At 34.6% G+C, this 18993-nt stretch overlaps 2 protein-coding genes across 8 annotated transcripts in view; one reads left to right on the forward strand and one right to left on the reverse strand.

Annotated features, from left to right (window-relative positions):
• Window positions 1–932: 932 nt before the first annotated feature.
• LOC122716120 (chondroitin sulfate synthase 1) lies at window positions 933–11002 on the reverse strand. 5 transcript variants are annotated; one of them, XM_043938893.1, is made up of 8 exons: window positions 10493–11002; window positions 10214–10418; window positions 7535–7638; window positions 6023–7011; window positions 3903–4043; window positions 3634–3814; window positions 2659–3015; window positions 933–2517 (listed from the first exon to the last, which is right to left on the reverse strand). In XM_043938893.1, the coding sequence occupies exons 4-8, from the start codon at window positions 6842–6844 to the stop codon at window positions 1556–1558; spliced, it is 2463 nt and encodes an 820-aa protein (XP_043794828.1). In that variant the 5' UTR covers window positions 6845–7011; window positions 7535–7638; window positions 10214–10418; window positions 10493–11002; the 3' UTR covers window positions 933–1555. The 5 variants fall into 5 exon arrangements, with proteins under 5 accessions (XP_043794828.1, XP_043794829.1, XP_043794826.1 ...); XM_043938894.1 differs by lacking the exon at window positions 10214–10418; XM_043938891.1 differs by having other exon boundaries at window positions 10214–11002.
• A 2765-nt stretch (window positions 11003–13767) lies between these two features.
• LOC122716121 (heterogeneous nuclear ribonucleoprotein 27C) overlaps window positions 13768–18993 on the forward strand; it is a 31704-nt gene continuing 26478 nt past the window's right edge. For 2 of the 3 annotated variants that reach the window (XM_043938896.1, XM_043938897.1), the window contains exons 1-5: window positions 13768–13944; window positions 14947–15154; window positions 15252–15438; window positions 17362–17444; window positions 17941–18331. In XM_043938896.1, coding sequence (XP_043794831.1) covers window positions 13907–13944; window positions 14947–15154; window positions 15252–15438; window positions 17362–17444; window positions 17941–18331 — 907 coding nt within the window. In that variant the 5' untranslated portion in view covers window positions 13768–13906. The remainder of the gene's footprint in view (window positions 13945–14946; window positions 15155–15251; window positions 15439–17361; window positions 17445–17940; window positions 18332–18993) is intronic. The other variant, XM_043938899.1, reaches the window with a different exon arrangement.

Below are 18993 nucleotides of genomic sequence, written 5' to 3' on the forward strand. Positions count from 1 at the left end.
TATTCTAATTGTAACAATCTAGTAAGATTAAAAAATTTTTTTTATATATAGATGAATTGCACTCGAAGAGTAATCGAAGAGGAAGATAAAGCGAATCTTATTTACATCTCTACATGATATAAAGCGTTATCGATCAAAACAGATTATAACGAAATACGAAGTTAATTGAAAAGATGAGATAATATTTATTCAAGAGATTAAACGTGTTTTGAAAATTGTACAAACAAATAGTTCTAAAATGAGGAATTAATCATTTCCTAAAGAGGATATTTATCAGGAAACGAGGAACTAGTTATATTGGGAAAAGATTCACAAGATATCGGTTAATTGCTATCTTCAACTAACGAGAAAATTTCATCACGATCCTTAAAAAGACCTTGAGCGGAACCTTATAAGTTGAAGATACTTTCTAACCGAGGAAAAATATGGGTAGCGTCTGAGATATTTTCCTCGGGGAATGGAAATGTAGGATCGAATAAAGAGAAAAGGAAATTTCGAAGCGATAAATTGATAATATATAGAAGAACAATTTATATTTTCAAGCTTCTTTTTTTTTTCAAAGATAATAACAAAATTGACGTAACAAAAATTATTTAATAAAGAAATTTTATTTCGATAAAACGTCGAAGCGATCTTAACGAATTGTATAAATGATTATGCAAGTAAGAAAACTCGCATTGCTAGAAATTGTACGATACTGTTTGCGGTGTAGATAAAGAAATAAAATAAAATAGGCAGTATACGTAAAATTCACAAATTAAAATTTATACACAAGGCACAATAATATCACATTTACTTACATTAAATTTGTTCGATAACGTAACGCTACGTTTTTTTAGGAGTATTGGCATCTTAAATTGTTTTAAGTTATTTAGTCACGAAATTATTCACTTTCGTGCGGAACTAATAACAACTATTTATAAATTCTTCGCTTTTTTTTTTATATTATAATACAAATAAATTTATTATGATGGAATATATAGTATTGATTTATAAAAAAAAAAAAAATACTAGTATACTCTTCCGAGCTTAAATGAAAAATATTCAGCGTAATAAACTAATAGCAACCAAAAAAAGCGATACATCACATTTATAACGTAAATAATGCCAAGATTTAATAGTCGATGTACAAAATATCAATGTGTCATGAAATTTTTTTTCTTTTTTCCTCGATCCTCATCAATATTCTGTATATCATTAATAATTTCTAATATTTAAAGTATATATTTATACGTAAAAAGATAAACGATGATCAAAGTATTCAATACTTCTTTCGTTAAATATATCTTCGTTATTTTATTAAATTAAAGTTTACAAGATCTGTTTTATCGACACAACACACAGTTCAACTTGATCATTATGATAATCTTATTAGAGGAAAAACTTTGGTGAATTCGCGATCGGCATTAAATATTCAATGTACGTTTCAGTCCGTTAATTACACCGTGTATATACAAAATATTCTATCTACGAAATGTTCCGACATCGCATGATTAGAATCATGATTTCTATCTTATCGACCGAGATAAGGTAGTTATTTTAAAGATCATTTCATTCAACCCGCTGTACGCGTTAAATTAGCCCGTCTGGCTTTGGCATATTGTAATATTTCCGGATTTTCGTAAATCATTTGGGCTAGTGTCTCTGTTCCAGCCAAGGTGTCAGCCTTGGTTCCCATACACATGGACCATTGCGTCTCTGACAGATCTTTACTGCACTCGACATCGTGATAAACGTGAACCAAATCTTTGTCAGCCGCTCTAAAGATCTTGATACTCGACTTGATTACTTTTTCGTAGAAATCTACGTCCTCCTTGCCCCATCCTTGAATGGACAGATTGAAACCGCCCACGTCTTTGTAATCCTGTTTGTACAAAGAGACAATACCGAATCCAAATTGCCTCCAATATCCCGCCATTTCGTTTACGGCGAACGTGTCTGGACTTTTGGTGTCCCCGTAAACGATCTTTGGATCATATTGACTGAATACCACCGGGAAATATATTTGTCTACCTAAAAGAGTATTGACGCGAATTCTGTAGAGAGCCGACTCGGTAAATGCTATATCGACGTCGATGAAGAGCATTAAATCGTTGTTCTTCAATCTCGATACACCGTGATTAAGAGCCTTGGCTCTGGAAAATGTACCAGAAATAGGAATAATATCAATACTGGCGCTACGATACTTATATTTCAATCGTTCCACCAAATCTATCGTTCGATTGAACGAGTTTTCCGTTCCGTGATGATAGAGCATGACCAACAGCGCAGTCCTCTCTCCACTCGTTAGACAGATTTCTTCGTAATTTTGCAGGAATCTTCGAAAAATCTCGTATCTTCCGGATAATGGTAGAATAAAATGAATGATCTTATCCTTGACCGGATCCACTTCCTCGAAGTTGAAATTCAAGTTTAAGAAACCGCCGCGGAATATATTTTGCAAAGACTTGTCGCTTTCTCGATTTTTTTGCGTCTCGTCAACTTCCATCCCGTCCACCGTTTCTCGTATTTCCACTCCTTGAAAAAGAAAGAAAGAAAGAAAGAAAGAAAGAAAAAAAAAAACAATATTTCTCAATGTCGCTGTCTCATTCGTTTCGCTTTTTATTTCATCAATGTTTTCTAAAAGCAGAGAAAATTTCTCAGGCTTCTAAAGGCTACCTGTAAAATGTTGATGAAGATACACGTGCCTCCTAACTGGTAGCGTAACCTTTCTACCTCTGTACTTTCGATACACGAGAAGAAGATCCAGTATCGTGTCAGCACCGTAGGAATCTACTCTTCTGTACCCGTAAAGAGTCGACCTTTCCTCCACTACTCGACCACGCTGTCGTGAACAGGCATTTATGGAAGCCATCACTTCTCTCGTAATGTCCTCCAAACCTTCTTTTATGTCACTGTGAATTCTTCTTCTGGGATTCGAATCCCCCAAGCTGTACTCGGATCTCGACAAGAAATCCCAAGGAATTACTTCGTCGCTTGTCGTCGGTTTGAACGAACGAAGTCCTGCCGAAACACCTGAAAGAAAAATATTATGTAATAAAAAATGCAACGAAAAGCGACAGATTTCTTTTCTCTCTCTCTCTCTCTCTCTCTCTTGTAAAAACTTATACCGATAATTATGCGGAATAATAAGATTATTCGTCGTACCGTATTCGTCGTATCATAAAATGATTTATCTCTCGAATTCATCGATGTATTTAAAATCGTTTTATTATTATCGCGCGAATGTGAAATCCGTTTTATGCGTACTCGTGAATTAGGCGTGAATACAAAGCAGAATACAGAAGAGATGAAAATTAGTAGAGTCACGATCGAAGTGGCGATCGTTCCGTGTGATGGGCTGAAACGAATCGTGTCGTGGCTCGCATCTGCTCCGCCACGTATGCCCGACGATCAATTCGCATGGGCTAATCGGTCTAAATGGCTCTATTAATAACGCACATCCAGGGAAACGCGATTGTTCTTGAAATCAATGATTCACGCTCGCCTCGTCAAATATTCCGTAGCTTCGAAAAGCACGCGCGAGATTTCGAGGATCGAGTTTATCTCAATGACGAAATCGTTTAACCCACCCACCCATTCCCCGTGTTAATTTTACGACCTCGAAATTCTTGGCAAATATAACCCATTTACCCAATATTTCGGTGTCACCGGGATACAGTTTCGAATATGGTTTGACTGGAAACAGCGGGACACGATCGGCTATCTCGTAATTCTTCAGATTCTCCACGCTGATCCCCAATTGCTTCGCCATGGTGTAGATATCCCTGTGAAGATTGAGTCTCTCTTGTTGCAGATCTTGAATCTTAAGCCCCTGGAAGAAACGAAAGAGAGGAAAAGCTTTTTGAGCAAACTGAAGGCAAGAGGAAACGATTACGAGGTAACATTAGCCCGATACCAACCCTCATGTAATTGTGCAATCTGTACATGTGCGGCGGATTTTTAACAGGATGCAACGTAATAGCACGGTGAACTTCTTTTTTCTTCAAGTTTCCGGTGAACGCTTGCGCCCCGGAACTGTTGTGATATAGGATAGACTGCATCTGCAAAAGCGAAAGCATCCAGTAAATTGTTCCAGCTGTTTTAATTAAGATTAAAACGACGGAAACGGATGACGTGTCGTCGTGTCCCGTTTATTACTTCGATATCACGAAGATATCGAGATTTCGTTGTTGATCCGCGTGTAATAAACGATAATATCTTCAAAAAATTCGAATATTTTTAGAGAATATCTTCAGGCTTAGAGATTCTAAAATATTGTAAACTTCCTGCCGGTTCACTGGTCTCATAATAAATATTAGCGCGTATACGAAACCGCATCTCTACTCGAGGAGCAAGTGTTAATCAAGCTGTGAGACTGGGTGTGGTAGTATCTTATTACAAGGAATTATTCTAGTGTTACATCTCTTGAATTAACTTGGCCATATTCTAACATCATTTATTTCAACGTTCCTACAAATTTTATCCGGTCAAAAATGTTTGAGAAGTTTGAAATATGGAATTCTAAAAAAGAGAGAGAGAGAGAAAGAGAACGTTACAACAATCTGATACTCAAATCGTAAATCTGTCGTCATGACAGTGATGCGCCTCGATCAATCAATAGATTGACATAGAAACAGTATAAAAACATGTACGACAAACACTTCGTAGTTATTGCATGTCGTAAGAATGGCTATTAAGTGTTTCGACCTTACGGCGAGCATGAAGACGGGAACGTATAGGCTGTCAGTAGGTTATTAGGCTACGATTTAGTTCGTATCTAACTATTAACATCCTCCATCTCACCATTTTACCTTTCGAGTGAAATGTCGTTCAAGTCCCAAATTTATCCTCGAATCGATATTTTCAGATTTCGAGGAAAATATTCTCGACCAATCATTTCCAATGTATCTTCCCTATCCATTCGAACTTTTGAATCCAAGCATAAAAGAAAAGGAAAAAGAGATCTATCTCTCTATTTCTTTGTCTTCCTTTTTTTTCTTTTTTTTTTTTTTTTTTTTTTTTTTTTTTTTTTTTTTTTTTTTTTTTATTGAAACTTCCTCAATCCAGAATAATCTTAACGCCAACGAGAAAAAAAAAAAAATAATTTTATTGGATCGTGTTTCGATGTTTGATGTTGCCCTTGGCAAAATGACATAATAATTCGCGTTCCACATCGTGGAACCGCGAGCGCAATCGCGAATGCAAACGTGCAGTTCGATTAAATTATTGCAAGGAGCGCGATAAGAGATTTAAGCGCTTCGTGCTACTAAATTGTTACTTAAGCACTTCGACCTAATGCCGAGTGTCAAGATGGAGGAGAATGACTCGATCTGGCCACTGGGTTAGCAGGGTACTATTCGCTTGTACTTAACGACTAACATCCTCATCTGTGCATTGTACCTTCCGAGTTAACCCAATGATAGCGTACCCTGTATATGATGCAGATGCGTAGCTTATATTTAAATCGATAATATACACATCGAGTAGAAACAGATCTTTTAGACCGTTTATGCGAATAACAGGGATTGCAAATATCGTTGAAAATAATCAAATATGGATCGACTCATCTGAATCTTATCGCGACGATGTTCAACATTCGGATTAAGAGGAAACGGATTATTAGAATTCTCAGAAAAATCGTTTATCGTCCTCGAAGAAAGAAATTTCATATATTATATTAAAATTGTCAAGATATCGAAGAACACGCATCGCATTCTGTGGGATATGGTATCGTTCGAACGAACCGTGCGACGACGATCAACAAATTACACGTGTTATCAACGTTCCCATTTATTACGGTGTGTATATCGGGAGAGAGAAGAAAACAGGATGACCAAAAATAGATTTAATAGTTACACGAGTACGAGACACGTCGTCCGCAAGCGGACGATGCAGAGGAACGATGCAGTGCAGACGGAGCAAGGAGCAAAATAAATTTTTCGTTCGGCGATAAATGTCAAGAGGGAGGAGGAGTGAGGAAACGATGGACAATTCGAAATTTTGAAAGAAGAAAATTAAACGGAAACGGAGGAAAATTTACCTCGTAGCTCCAGGTACAAGGTATACCGGCGTACTTTTGCACGCATCTTCCCAATTCAACGTCTTCGTGCGTGGTGTACAGATGTCTGAGGCAATACTTGATGTGCGGCACGATTCTTCTCAACGTCTCCCTGGACAGAATAACGCCTGGCCCGCCCATGCAAAAATTCTCGTCGTACTCCAACGAGAGGAGACCGAACTCCTCGGAGTTTCCTCTTCCCGCTTGGCCGATGTACATGGCTCTGTTCGAATTGACGGATCGTAATAATTGTTCCAGACGGTCTGTCCTCACGTAAACGTCATCGTCAGCCCTGAGAAACCACTCGAAACGATCCCCGTAATTGTTCCACATGTACTGCAGCATCATGAACGATTTCTTCTGGGGTGGATACGTATCGTCGACCCGCGGCAATGCCACCAAAGGTAGATCGGGACAATTCTTCGGGACTATCGAGTTTTCGGACGAGAAGAAGGCAATTTTTCCTGGAAGCTCCTTGCCCCAAGTCTCGTACACCGCTTTGGCTCGCGAATCTAGGTACTTGCTCGCTGTCATTACGCCCACGAACACCAAACTGGTCGAGGAACTGTTTATCTGTTCATCGTCTTCCAATTTGGGAACGTTTCTCGCCGATGGTTTGATCAAAAGCCGCGAGCCAGGCATCGAGGACGCGTAAACGTTCAACCGTTGATGTTGATGAGTCGAGGAGAGTATCTTGTAGCTTTGGATGAGGAAACCTAAGAGAAGGCCCACTATCAGGCCCAGAATGGCGCTGGCCAGTCCACGTCGTTTACGCATCACTGGGTGAAACGTCACCTCATCCATTGATCTCGTGGAGTCTCTGGATCTCCGGCTGGGTTCATCGTCATCTTTCTAGCACCCGTGATCCCCTTCTTTAATGATTTCAATGTGTTAATTAGCGTAATTGCTGGAAATTCTTCGTACGATCCCATCGCTCCTCCTTCTCGATACCGAGCACCGGTTGCTCAAACCTGTGGAACAACGCTTGATAATACCTCTCTTCTTTTATATTCGATATTCGCGACAATCCGAAAATCCAGTGAACGAACGTTGATTGATTTATGATCGTAAGCGTTACGGAAATCAAGAGAGAGAGAGAGAGAGAGAGAGAAAGAGAGAGAGAGAGAGAGAGAGAGAGAGAGAGAGAGAGAGAGAGAGAGAGAGAGAGAGAGAGAGAAGAAAAATAAAAAAAAATAAAGACACCTGGATGAATTTGACGTTCGGCACGTTTCAAAGGAATATAATATTCTTTATATTCATTGGACTTTGGCACGACACGTTCGTTTGCCATTTAAAGAGCAAACTTTAGCTGTGTATTTTTTGCCTTGTTCTCTGTATGACTATAAAAGCGCTCGTTGTTTGGTCAGTCGTTTATTTTTACATCAGCCTTGTGGGAAACGAATTGAACGAAACCGATTATCTTCGTCAAACGATACGTTATCTTCGGATATGATGTAACTAGTCGGTTATTTCGTAAAAACCACTATTACTTACATCGAATATTTTTATCAACAACGCCAACAACTGCATTTCGTCGAATCCCATAGTTGTTCGGGAAGATTTCGAAAAACCTTCGCGAAACGATCGTTCATGTTAATCTGAAAGAAATACAAAAAAAAAAAAAAAAGAAAAAAACGGTGGTGCTGAATTATAAACGGCCCCATTATATTTCGTGGGTAAAAATTGATACGATCAATTATGCACGATCGATCGAGGTCGCACACGTGTTGACCAATACGCGACTTGAACTTTCGTCTCGCCAATTAATATTTGATTTTCAATACGTGGCTTCGCTTTGGTACATTGAATATTTCGTAACTCTTCGATTGTTGTACGCCGATAGATTAATATAATAATTCGTATTCGTTCGTCGTTTGAATCATGCGTGCTCGATGAGGCAATCCTATCCTATCGATAATCGATCGAAACGATCTCTCGCTCAATCGACAGATAATATTCAACTTAATGAATTCGATTATCCGGGATTTGAATCGGGATCGAGCAATTGTGAAACTTGAAATTGATTATCCGATTCTGTCAGGATTTGGTTACCTTCGCGCAGTTGGTATTTTCTGCTGTTACGTCGTGAGAACGACGAACAGCACTGTGCAAAACCGCAGGTTAGATAATAGTCGGATAATAGTATATCCAGGAACGAGGACTTGGCGCCGTTAGAAGACGTTCTTGATCAATTAATCCGATACTTGGCTCATTCTAGTAACACGAATAACGAGAAAACACGTTTTCTCTAAGAATGTTTTGCATTCTTCGGTTTGCACTTTTTCGGTTTTTCAGAAGAAGAATACCGTTAAGTATTTTTTTTTCCTCCCCCTCTCCCCGCCGTGTTTCGAATTTCAAAAAGGACGTAGCAATTCCCACTTATACGCGTTTGTCGATCTGTGAAAATATAATGCAAGAAGCAAGCAAACATTCGTCTTCCGAACGGTTAGTTTGAGATTGATTCCCTAAACGGCATAGGCGAAGAATTGTCCCTTGAGAAAACCGGTTTCCAGGCAAACTGATATACATATCTTTGCGAATGCGGGCAGTTATCGAATTTCGTTGCACAAAGGAATCGTTTTATTCGCGCGAAACCAACAAGGAAAAACACGTGATGTACCGTAAAATACTAGTTAACGGTTAATTCGATTCTAAAACAGGGATATATGTTGTTTCCGCGAGAATAGAAATGGCATTAAATCACGAGGAAAGGACTTTCTCGTTAACTGTAAATTAATTATTCGTTAAATGAAAGGTCGCTTGATGGTCATCGACGATTGTTGGTAGTCGTTATTCACACACCAGTTTCCGTTCCCACAATCTTCCCGCGTTTATTCTCGGTTGTGGAACGGGGAAAAGAAAAATCAGATTCCCGTTAAAATCCACGGTTAATGCGATTTATCTTGGCTCTGTGCAATAATATTTAATAGAAGACGACGCGTAAATTTAATATTCGTCCGCGCCGCGATTAATCTTATCAGTTTGAACAAGATTGCTACGAATAATAACACCTTTGAAGATAATTTGAAGTGCGAGGAAAATTGGCGCGGTTGTTTTATCGATATTTCCATCGTTCCTCTTCTCTTTCTTCATACCTTTTTCACGAACGAATTCAACGACGAGCGATGATGATCTTCATCGTTGGAGAGAATACGCTTTGATACCGTTAGATGATGCTCGTAGAAATCGATAGATTCGCGTCGACACAATAGTGTTGACAATCGCGATTACACGGTTGAATCGGTAAATCCACGAAATCCCGGTGTTCGTCCCGTTAAAGGATGCGATTCGAAGTGACGTGCAGGAATGAGGAGGTATAAAGGCGGGAGAAGAACCGGTTTAAGCCGAAAGTCAGCTCCAGATCTCCGCTAGTTTCTAAGGTAGGATACGACTCCTAGTTCTTTACTTTACGAGCAAGATAAAGATGAGTCAGGAAAAAGAAGAATCTCGAAGATCATCATCATCATCGTCATCGTCATCGGTATACCACGAATAGAAATAGTCGATTTACCCTCGTCTCTTTTAAAATAATCTTCGAGAAAGTGGAAATTGAAATTTACATATATACGAGGTATGCACGAAAATATATGAAATTCGTATGAATTTTTATATACACTTTACGAATAAGTGCGACAATATTCAAAAGAGTGACGAAATTTCCATTTATTTTAATCAATTCTACGAGAGAGATTTGCATACGTTTGGTGAGTCACGATAAAGTGGTCGACTGGTTGGAACACACGTTGCGGTTAAATTCTCGTGACTGTCCGGTCTCGTTAACTTCCGAACGATTGTATTTTCGAAAGAAGTGGGAGCTGGGATCAAGCGAAGAACCGAGTTATTAAAAGTTGTTGCGTGGAACGATAGTAGCCTCCGCTAATTGTTCCCACAGACATCGAGCCGCGGTTCAGGCCAAATCATACGCGGCAAAAGCCTCGCGTTAGAACAGCAGACTTGTCCTAGCCGTGACTCGAATCGAAGACAAGCAGCCTGTACAAGTTTCAAAGAGTCATCGACTTTTCGAGTTCGAGAGCACGATAATAACGAAAGGCTTTTGCGACCTCTCGACGATCGCGGTTCACGGCTGAACAATCTCATTAAACGGCAACTCCACAGAGTTCTAAACAAATATTCTTTGTATTCGAGCCGTCTTAATTTATTAAAAGCACTTACGTAAGCCAGCCGGAAAAATAAACTTCGAATTTCATCCTGGGAATTTACAATATCACGCTCGATCGAATTCTCACTCGCGAAACAACAAGATTCTCACAATCACTGTTCCGACCGAAAATCTTTCGATCGTTGTTCCGCGCATATCCACGACACCTTCCTTAACTTTCCACTATTCAATTTATATTAAAATGGTATACGCGCTCCCCTATTAGGCGAAGAAACAAACAGATCTCCATTAGTCACTGGATACGTATACCTTGGTTCTTAAGAGCAACTTACTCTTCTTCCGACCGGGTTCAGCGTTCGGCGTGTGCACGTGGGTCTTAACTGGCGCCGAAAAAAGCCGGGTTACGGCCCCGCTGCATCCGCCACGGTATGACAGAAACCGTAAACGAAGAGATGATGAGAGAAACGTGGAAAGGCACGGAGGCCCCCGTGCTGGCACCGGCCGCGGTCGTGTTGCGAGCAGGATGTCGGAGCGGCGACTGAACCAGACGAGACTGAAAGCCGGCTAGCAGTCAGCCAGTCGAGCAAGCAGTCGTCAGGCAACAAGCAGTCACCCGGCTAGACCCAGGCAACCTGATCGGCCGGGATATACTAAAGCTTTTCAACGGACGGGGCAGAAACTTTTCGTTCAGATATCAAGGAAATGGAGTCGATATACGTAGCTTTAGTTCTATGCTCTTGACCTCGGTTACTTTCGATAGAATTCGATTCGATAACTTGTCTCCTCTGTCTATTAGATACGATCCATTTATCGTATGATCGTGGTATCCGATGATAATATTTTTTTTTTTTTTTGCAGATTTTTGAAAAGTTAAAAGGGAAGATATGGAAAATTATATAAGAATTTCTTTAATGTAAATGTTTTTTAAACGAGCTTGCAACGATTTTTGCAACTGGAATCTTGAATCATGAAGAAGACACGCGAGTGTTCGCGTTGATATATGTGCGATGCATGAAAAAGCAATGAACTGTAAAATTACTCTGTGTGTGTATGTGTGTATATATATATATTTCAATAGGAGTGTTGCGATTAAATTAGTCGACTCGAAAATCAGTCGAACGAATGGTTTTCTATTTTTACGGGAGAATTATCGATATAGACCTGATTACCTAAATTTTGGAACAAACGGTATACGGTCGAACGTAAACGGATTCTAAATTTAGAACTCGTGACCCTCTAAAAGTACTCTTATCTTGTGGGAACTTTATACACCTCGAGACAACTTTTAAAAAAGACGAATATGTTTTTAGAAATTTTTAAAAATTAAAAAATTGCTATTGAAGTTAAATCTTCTTTCTGGATGTATATCGTGGGTATTACTATATATATTACTAACTTTATCAATCAAAGATAGATAGATAGATAGATAGGCGTTCTTGATATCGTTACGATACTTAGTGAATTCATTGTCATACGCGATATTACTATTCTCTATTCATGTTCACGTCCGATTGTGAGTAAGCGAGACATTTGTTTACTCTTGTCGAATGCCTAGAGAGGAACGAGTTGTATACACGAGTATATCTGCTTAACGTATTGTGTAACAAGATGCATAAAATAAATGTGTAGCACACACCTACGCGATCGTCGCGTGCTCGCGTTAGAACGTAGTAACGAACGTTACTAAAGGCCGGTTAGTAAGAACAGTCGAAGCTGACACACTATAGCGTCGCGTCCGTAAAGCAGGAACTTCCGTCGAAATAGAAGCGAATTGAACTACCTTTACGCTTCGTGAATTTCATATTATCTCCCATTCGCCATGCTCGATCCTTGTTCGAGCGGAACGATCGGATTAAGACGCGAAGGAGCGACATAGGTGTGTTATAAAAATTTTAAAAAGATCGTAATGTCGTGTGTAATATCGAGCAACACGCAACTTAGAGAAACGGATAGTTCAGCTCGAATAGTTTCGTTTTTTTTTTTTTTTTTTTTTTTTTTCGATATAAGCTTGTTCCGCGATTATTTTATCTAGTCGAATTATATAGTCTTATCGTGGTTGGGTAACGAGAATTCTAATATGATTCAAACGTTTACAATGAAATTAAATTGGCGGGCCGGATGAATCGGGCGAAGAAGGAAAGAGTTGCTCGAGTTAAATAATTTTATTTTTAGCCGCCTTGTGGATATCCTTTAGCCGGAAAGGCGGAGAATAAAGAGGAATCGATCCCTCGAATTCTACACACGTGATAACCTTTGATTTTTAGGCCATCTTTGTTACGATTCTTCGATTAACAGTGTTTATTACTTTCTGGGAAGTTAGCGATTTCTAACTACTGTGTGTCAAGGAAAAATTATGAAATGAGAACGAATTGTAAGCAAATGAAAAAGAAACTGTACCGGAATAATCTTGTCCTGTTTGATGTATTTAGAACTTATTATTCTTACCCTCTAATGAAATTTATTTAAACAACTTTTTTTTAAAAATACCTTTTTTTATGATAAATATAATGGTAAATATAATGGTAAATATTTAAACAAAAATTCTGACTTGAAATATATTTTTAAAAATATTTAAGGTAAGTCTGATTGTTCAGTTCTACGTGTTTTGCATTATCACAGATTTATCAAATGAAAGATTCGATCGTCTATATGTATAAATAATTATGAAAAAAAAAAAAAAATCATAAAAAAAATTATATAGAAAAAATTATTTTTATTTTTTATTAAAAATATTTGTTTAATGTTAGATTTAATGCAATTTAAATTTTTAATTAATATAATTATATAATATCTAAAATTATGTAAAATCTAATATTTATATCGTTCTGTTTAAATTCTTTATGAAATTATTACAGATATAAATGTTATTATTCAATGCAATGTTTTCTTATGCATTATGCAACGACTAGAAGATTGCATTTTTATGTAAGAAGGAAATTAATATGTTTTGTTTGGTAAAAATGTGAATTTATAATAGATAAATTATGATGAAAATGCATTTTTCAATGCAGATGAGCTTATTCTCACCTCAATTAAATGGAAAAGATTTAATTTTTTCTGTATATCAAACGAATCTTTTATATTTTAAATTATATGTGATTTAAAATTTCCCGCCAATGTAAAAATAATATGGCGGAAGCTCTGTGACGACAGATCGTTGAACCCAGAAATACTACTATATTCAACTAGTATATTTATTTCGACATATTTTTGACTTATTCATTAACAACATAGAAACATTATTATTGACCATTGCATTAATTATTTAGATACATATTGAATTCATTAAATATACATAATATTTTTTTCAGGGTTGTAATAATTGTAATAATCCAACTTGTATAGATTATGAAACTCGTAGATTAATATAAAATATTAATAATAATTGACTGTTTGAATGATAGAAATATTAATTATTTTTGTTTCAAATATATAATATTTTTTAAGAAAAAATATAGTTATGCAAGATAAAAATATTTTAATGAAAATAAAATATAAAATCGTAGTATTTGTATTGCAGAGGGCGTAATTTTCCTGTATGCACGTCCCTGAAGTACTGAATACGATTGCTGATTTGACTAGTGTACCAGCGGAAGTGACGCGAGTCGCTTCGTTACGTTTACATTCTGTTCTCGACGTCGCGTTCATTGTGGGGAGCCATTACCCTCGTCCGCGCTAAGCATCGTGCCATATTCCCATTCGCGCCCTAATACTAACAACATTCTCGTAGTTTTAAGTGAAATATTATGAGAGTGAAGACCGAAATGGACGACGACGAAAAGGGGTAAGTCTGAATTGCATATTACTAGCCATTGAAAGGTATTTTTATGCGAGAATTTTCGATCGACGCGTTCATGGACTGTCGGGTTTATTGCGTGGGATCTCCATTGCGTATTGCAGTTACTTCGTATCTCTTACTTGCTTTCAATGTTTGCTTGATCATGAGCTAAATTGCTTATCTATATTACGCAAAACGTCATCATGCTTCGTTATTCATATATGATTTTTATGATATGCGAGGCCAATCTTTTTTTCCTGCAGCAATAAACGATGAGATATGTGGTTTTTCGTGAGAGGGGAATAGTACGATGCCGGTTCTGCATAGTGTTCTTAATACTTACGACTCTTTTGGTTGTTTAGATGTTACTCTTTTGGAAAAATCGACAAGCACGAGTATGGTGGTTTAGAATATTATGTATATTTTTGATATTTTATTTCGGTGTGAAAGTATGCTACTGCATCGTCGTTTATTAGATCCTTCAATTCTAGATTCTCTATTTTTATGCTCTATATCCTGAAAGATCAGAGCATTTCAATACTCCATCGCTACGCGATTTTCTTACACGTTTGACCAATTGTGATTATTGATAGATATGTGTTAAACAGCATATTATTATGCATATATCAATTTTTCCGTGAATTTTCATTACTGATAAAAAAAAATGCGTCATAAAATACTTCAATATTATGTGCATTATGGATTATTATCAAAATTAGGTCATTGATAAATATATTTTACAATATAAATCGTGTATTTTTTATGCGTGTTAAATAAAATTATACTTTGCTACTTCTTACGTTAATTAACCTAAATTTAATTTACTACATTAAATTTATCAAAATATCAAAATTTTCTTTTATTATATAACGTATTATAAAAAATGAATTCGAAAAACGTTATTCTATTTATATTGTTTCGCGTATCGTAATTTATTTAGAAGACATTTTTTATTAATATTATTTATATAAGTCTATTATTTATTTCTAAAAAAATTTTTTCTTACAGAAAGTTGTTTGTTGGTGGTTTGTCCTGGGAGACAACACAAGAAAATCTTCAACGTTACTTCGGCCGTTATGGCGAAGTAATTGACTGCGTTGTTATGAAAAACAGTGAATCTGGTCGCAGTCGTGGTTTTGGATTTGTAACATTTAGTGATCCAGCTAATGTTCCATTAGTTCTTCAGAATGGACCACATCAACTTGATGGGCGCACAGTTAGTATTATTTTAACACACAAAAAAAAAAAAAGAAATTGATATAGATATAGATAAAAAAGAAAATTTATCTATATTTCCCATTATTTGGTTATAGATTGACCCGAAACCATGTAATCCACGCACTCAACAGAAACCAAAACGCAGTGGAGGCTTTCCGAAAGTTTTTCTTGGTGGCTTACCAAGTAATGTGACAGAGACCGATTTGAGGTCTTTCTTTACCCGTTTTGGTAAAGTTATGGAGGTTGTCATAATGTATGACCAAGAGAAGAAGAAATCAAGGGGTGAGTACATTATAATAATTATTTGTATGTAATTAAACCAGTATTGTTTGAAGTGGTTTCCATTTAATAACTCATGTTAATAATAATTTAAATACATAATGAATATGATTTAATGATATTTTATGTATTTAATGGTATTTTTTTTAATTATTATGGAAACTATAAAAAACAATGCTCTATAAATATTTAAATATCATATCATCTTGTTTCTTATATGATGAAAAGTATAGTCAGAATTCTTGAAATAAAAATTTTTTTATAATGTACAATTGATACAATTTATGATACACACTATTATATTATTATATATGTATACATATTATTATTATTATTATTTATATATATATATATATATATATATATATATACACGTGTGTGTATATATATATATATATATATACATATACTTAATCAAAAATTCTGACTTGAATGCAGCACACCCATTATTTAATTAAAATAAAATATTAAAATTTTATTTAGATTAAAAATATAAAAACAAAAAAGTGCAAACTTTAAAATTAGTAATTAATATAAAGTTAATATGATTTTGTGCCTAAGTCAGTTAATAATTTATGGTCATTGAACTTCCTCTGCTTGATTACCTTTTTTTTAATGACCCTGCTCTTGCTTCCTTTAATAATTATAATTAATATATCCTGATTCACAGTCTTAATAATTAATATTATTTATTTTCAATATGTATTTATAAAATATTTTAAGATCTTATACATGAAACTCACAATGCATTATACATAGTTATTTATGTAGTGTTCTTATCCTATTTTGCTACTCTTAATAATTCGCCTTGTCTTACCTTAAAAAATGGTTAAGATACTTTATGTTATAAAATTAAATTTAATATTAAATATATATACATATATATTTATATATATATATATTGTGATTTGGCTAAGCTTTATTAAGGATAGCTTAAGACTTTACCAGGTTATTAAGTACATAAGTTAAAATGTACATAACTTAAGTCAAGTTAAGCTACTAGTAAGTGTGTTGTAAATTCGATTTTTTATTAGTATTATCCATTTATTATTCATTGAACAAACTCATTTAGTTATATTTATCTTTAATCATATTATATGTATATGGAAAATTACTTATAATCTACAGCTTATATTGATTATGTTAAATTAAGATATTATTAATTTTGATAACTTTTTTACTTGAAAATTTTTTACTTTAATATAAAAATTTTTATATTTGTATAATGTAGTAATTATTCAGTATTCAGATAGGTATGTTACTTCTTTGTTCTTTATATATTTATTCCTTTTTGGTGGCTGCATTCAAGAAGTCAATACATTTAATGAGTACAACAAATGAATTTTTTTTTATCCATTTTATTATTTGAACAAGACATATACTTTCCTGTAATTGAGATGATATGCATTGATGGATATATATTTATAATGTAATTGATAATCTTTTGTGATATCTTGAAAACAAAATATTAACAAAAGAATATTGATGCTTTACATATTAAATATCATTAACAATCTTTTAAAGTAGAAGTATATAAGTATTTAAAAACTTCTTTAAATCAGCCATCATAAATTTATTATAGATTAAGTATTTTAAGTTTATGAATATTTAAAATGAACATTACTATATAAATTTTTGTAAAATAAATGTTTACAAAATATTAAAAAATACATATTTACACTGACATTAACAAAATTATATGTAAGATACTATAAATACGTTTTTCCAAATTAATAATAATTATCATTTATACAATAAAAGATAGTTAATGTAAAGATGTACAAATAAATGAAAGAAGAAAAAAATAAAATGTAATATTGATGGTATGATAAAAATTTCAAATGGTGGGGTTATATAAAAGAAATGTATTTTTTGTATAAATATATGGGGCATCTTTTGATATACTCTCTCACGTTTGGACGACAGGATTTGGCTTTCTCAGTTTCGAGGATGAAGATGCAGTGGACCGATGCGTAGCGGAGCATTTCGTCAACTTGAATGGAAAACAGGTATAGCATACCTACACACTAGTATATATTATATATTATTAGATTACTGTAATGTAAAATAATAATAAGTACGAATAAGTATGATAATTTACTGTTATATATCATAATTATATTTATATGTTTTATATAATTATATTAGTTATAGTACTTATTTTATTTTACACAATTTTCTCATACTATGTTACTCTTAACAACTGTATGTTTAGTTCTTATTATATAAGTATCAATTTAAAAAAACGTTTAGAATTATCGTACATATGCGTTATATGGCAAGTCAAAAATTAGAATATATTTAGAATCGATGTAAGACTTGGCGAGTTTTAAAGGTTTAATCTTATACTTTTATGAAGAAAAAAAGAAAATTAAAATTAAGGTATAAATAGGATTACTTTTATTCGATCGAGGTCGAAATCCTATTTCATATCTCTTAATTCGAATCATGAAATATGAACGATAATGATTTTCATTCAGATTGTTTGATTATTTTTGGTTACAGGTTGAAATCAAACGCGCAGAACCAAGAGATTCTTCTAGCAAAATGAATGATAGTCATCAAGGTCAGTGGGGACCACCTCAACAAGGTGGACCTCCAATGGGAATGGCTGGGAATATGGGACCTATGGGTGGTCCAAATGGACAGATGAGTGGACCTATGATGGGAGGTCCAATGGGTCCACCAGGAAATATGATGCAGCAGTATCAAGGTTGGGGTACCAGTCCTCAAACTGGAGGATATGCTGCTGGATATACTCAGTATAATTCTCAGGGCTGGGGTGCACCACCTGGCCCTCCTCAGCAACAACAAATTCCACCACCACCTCATCATCAATGGGGTAGTAGTTATAATGTTCAACCTGCAGCAGCTACTCAAGGTTATGGAAGTTATGGTAAGTTTTTAACATAATTTTCTTAGTTTAGTCTCATTTAAATTCTTTTTTTTTTCTTTTTTTTTCTTTTTTTTTTTTTTTTTTTTTTTTAATATTAATAGTTTAAGTATTAATAATTTTTTAATCTCAATAGTTAGTAACGATAATATTTTTTATAAATTTTGAATTTCGAATTAGATTTATAAATTCAATTTAAAAATTTTGATTTTATATTTCTTTAGAAGATAATATATGATAAGTTTAACAAAACTTTTATCCTATCCTTTTCCTTTCTATCCTTGGTGAAAAAACAATAAAGATAAAAATATAAAAATATAACAAATATCTATAATAAATTATAATATATTAATTAATCATTTCTCTCTCTCTCTCTCTCTCTCTCTCTCTCTCTCTCTCTCTCTCTCTCTCTCTCTCATATTCTTTGGAGGTTATTATAGAAAGAGAATATAATAGGAATATCATAAATGTATATCGAAATTATATCAATGATTCATGATTCATTTCTCATATGATTTTAATATTATATCTATTTTCTGTATTATAAAAAATTTTTTTTTGTTTTAATTTATTTATATATTTAAATTCACAGTTTTATTTCAGAGTAATTTAAACTTCAGCATTGTGATTTCTTCCTTCATGCTTGCTTTCCTTAAAGAATACGA

Source organism: Apis laboriosa, unplaced genomic scaffold (assembly GCF_014066325.1).
Source record: "Apis laboriosa isolate Shangri-la unplaced genomic scaffold, ASM1406632v1 scaffold42_cov153, whole genome shotgun sequence".
Classification (NCBI taxonomy): Eukaryota; Metazoa; Arthropoda; class Insecta; order Hymenoptera; family Apidae; genus Apis; species Apis laboriosa.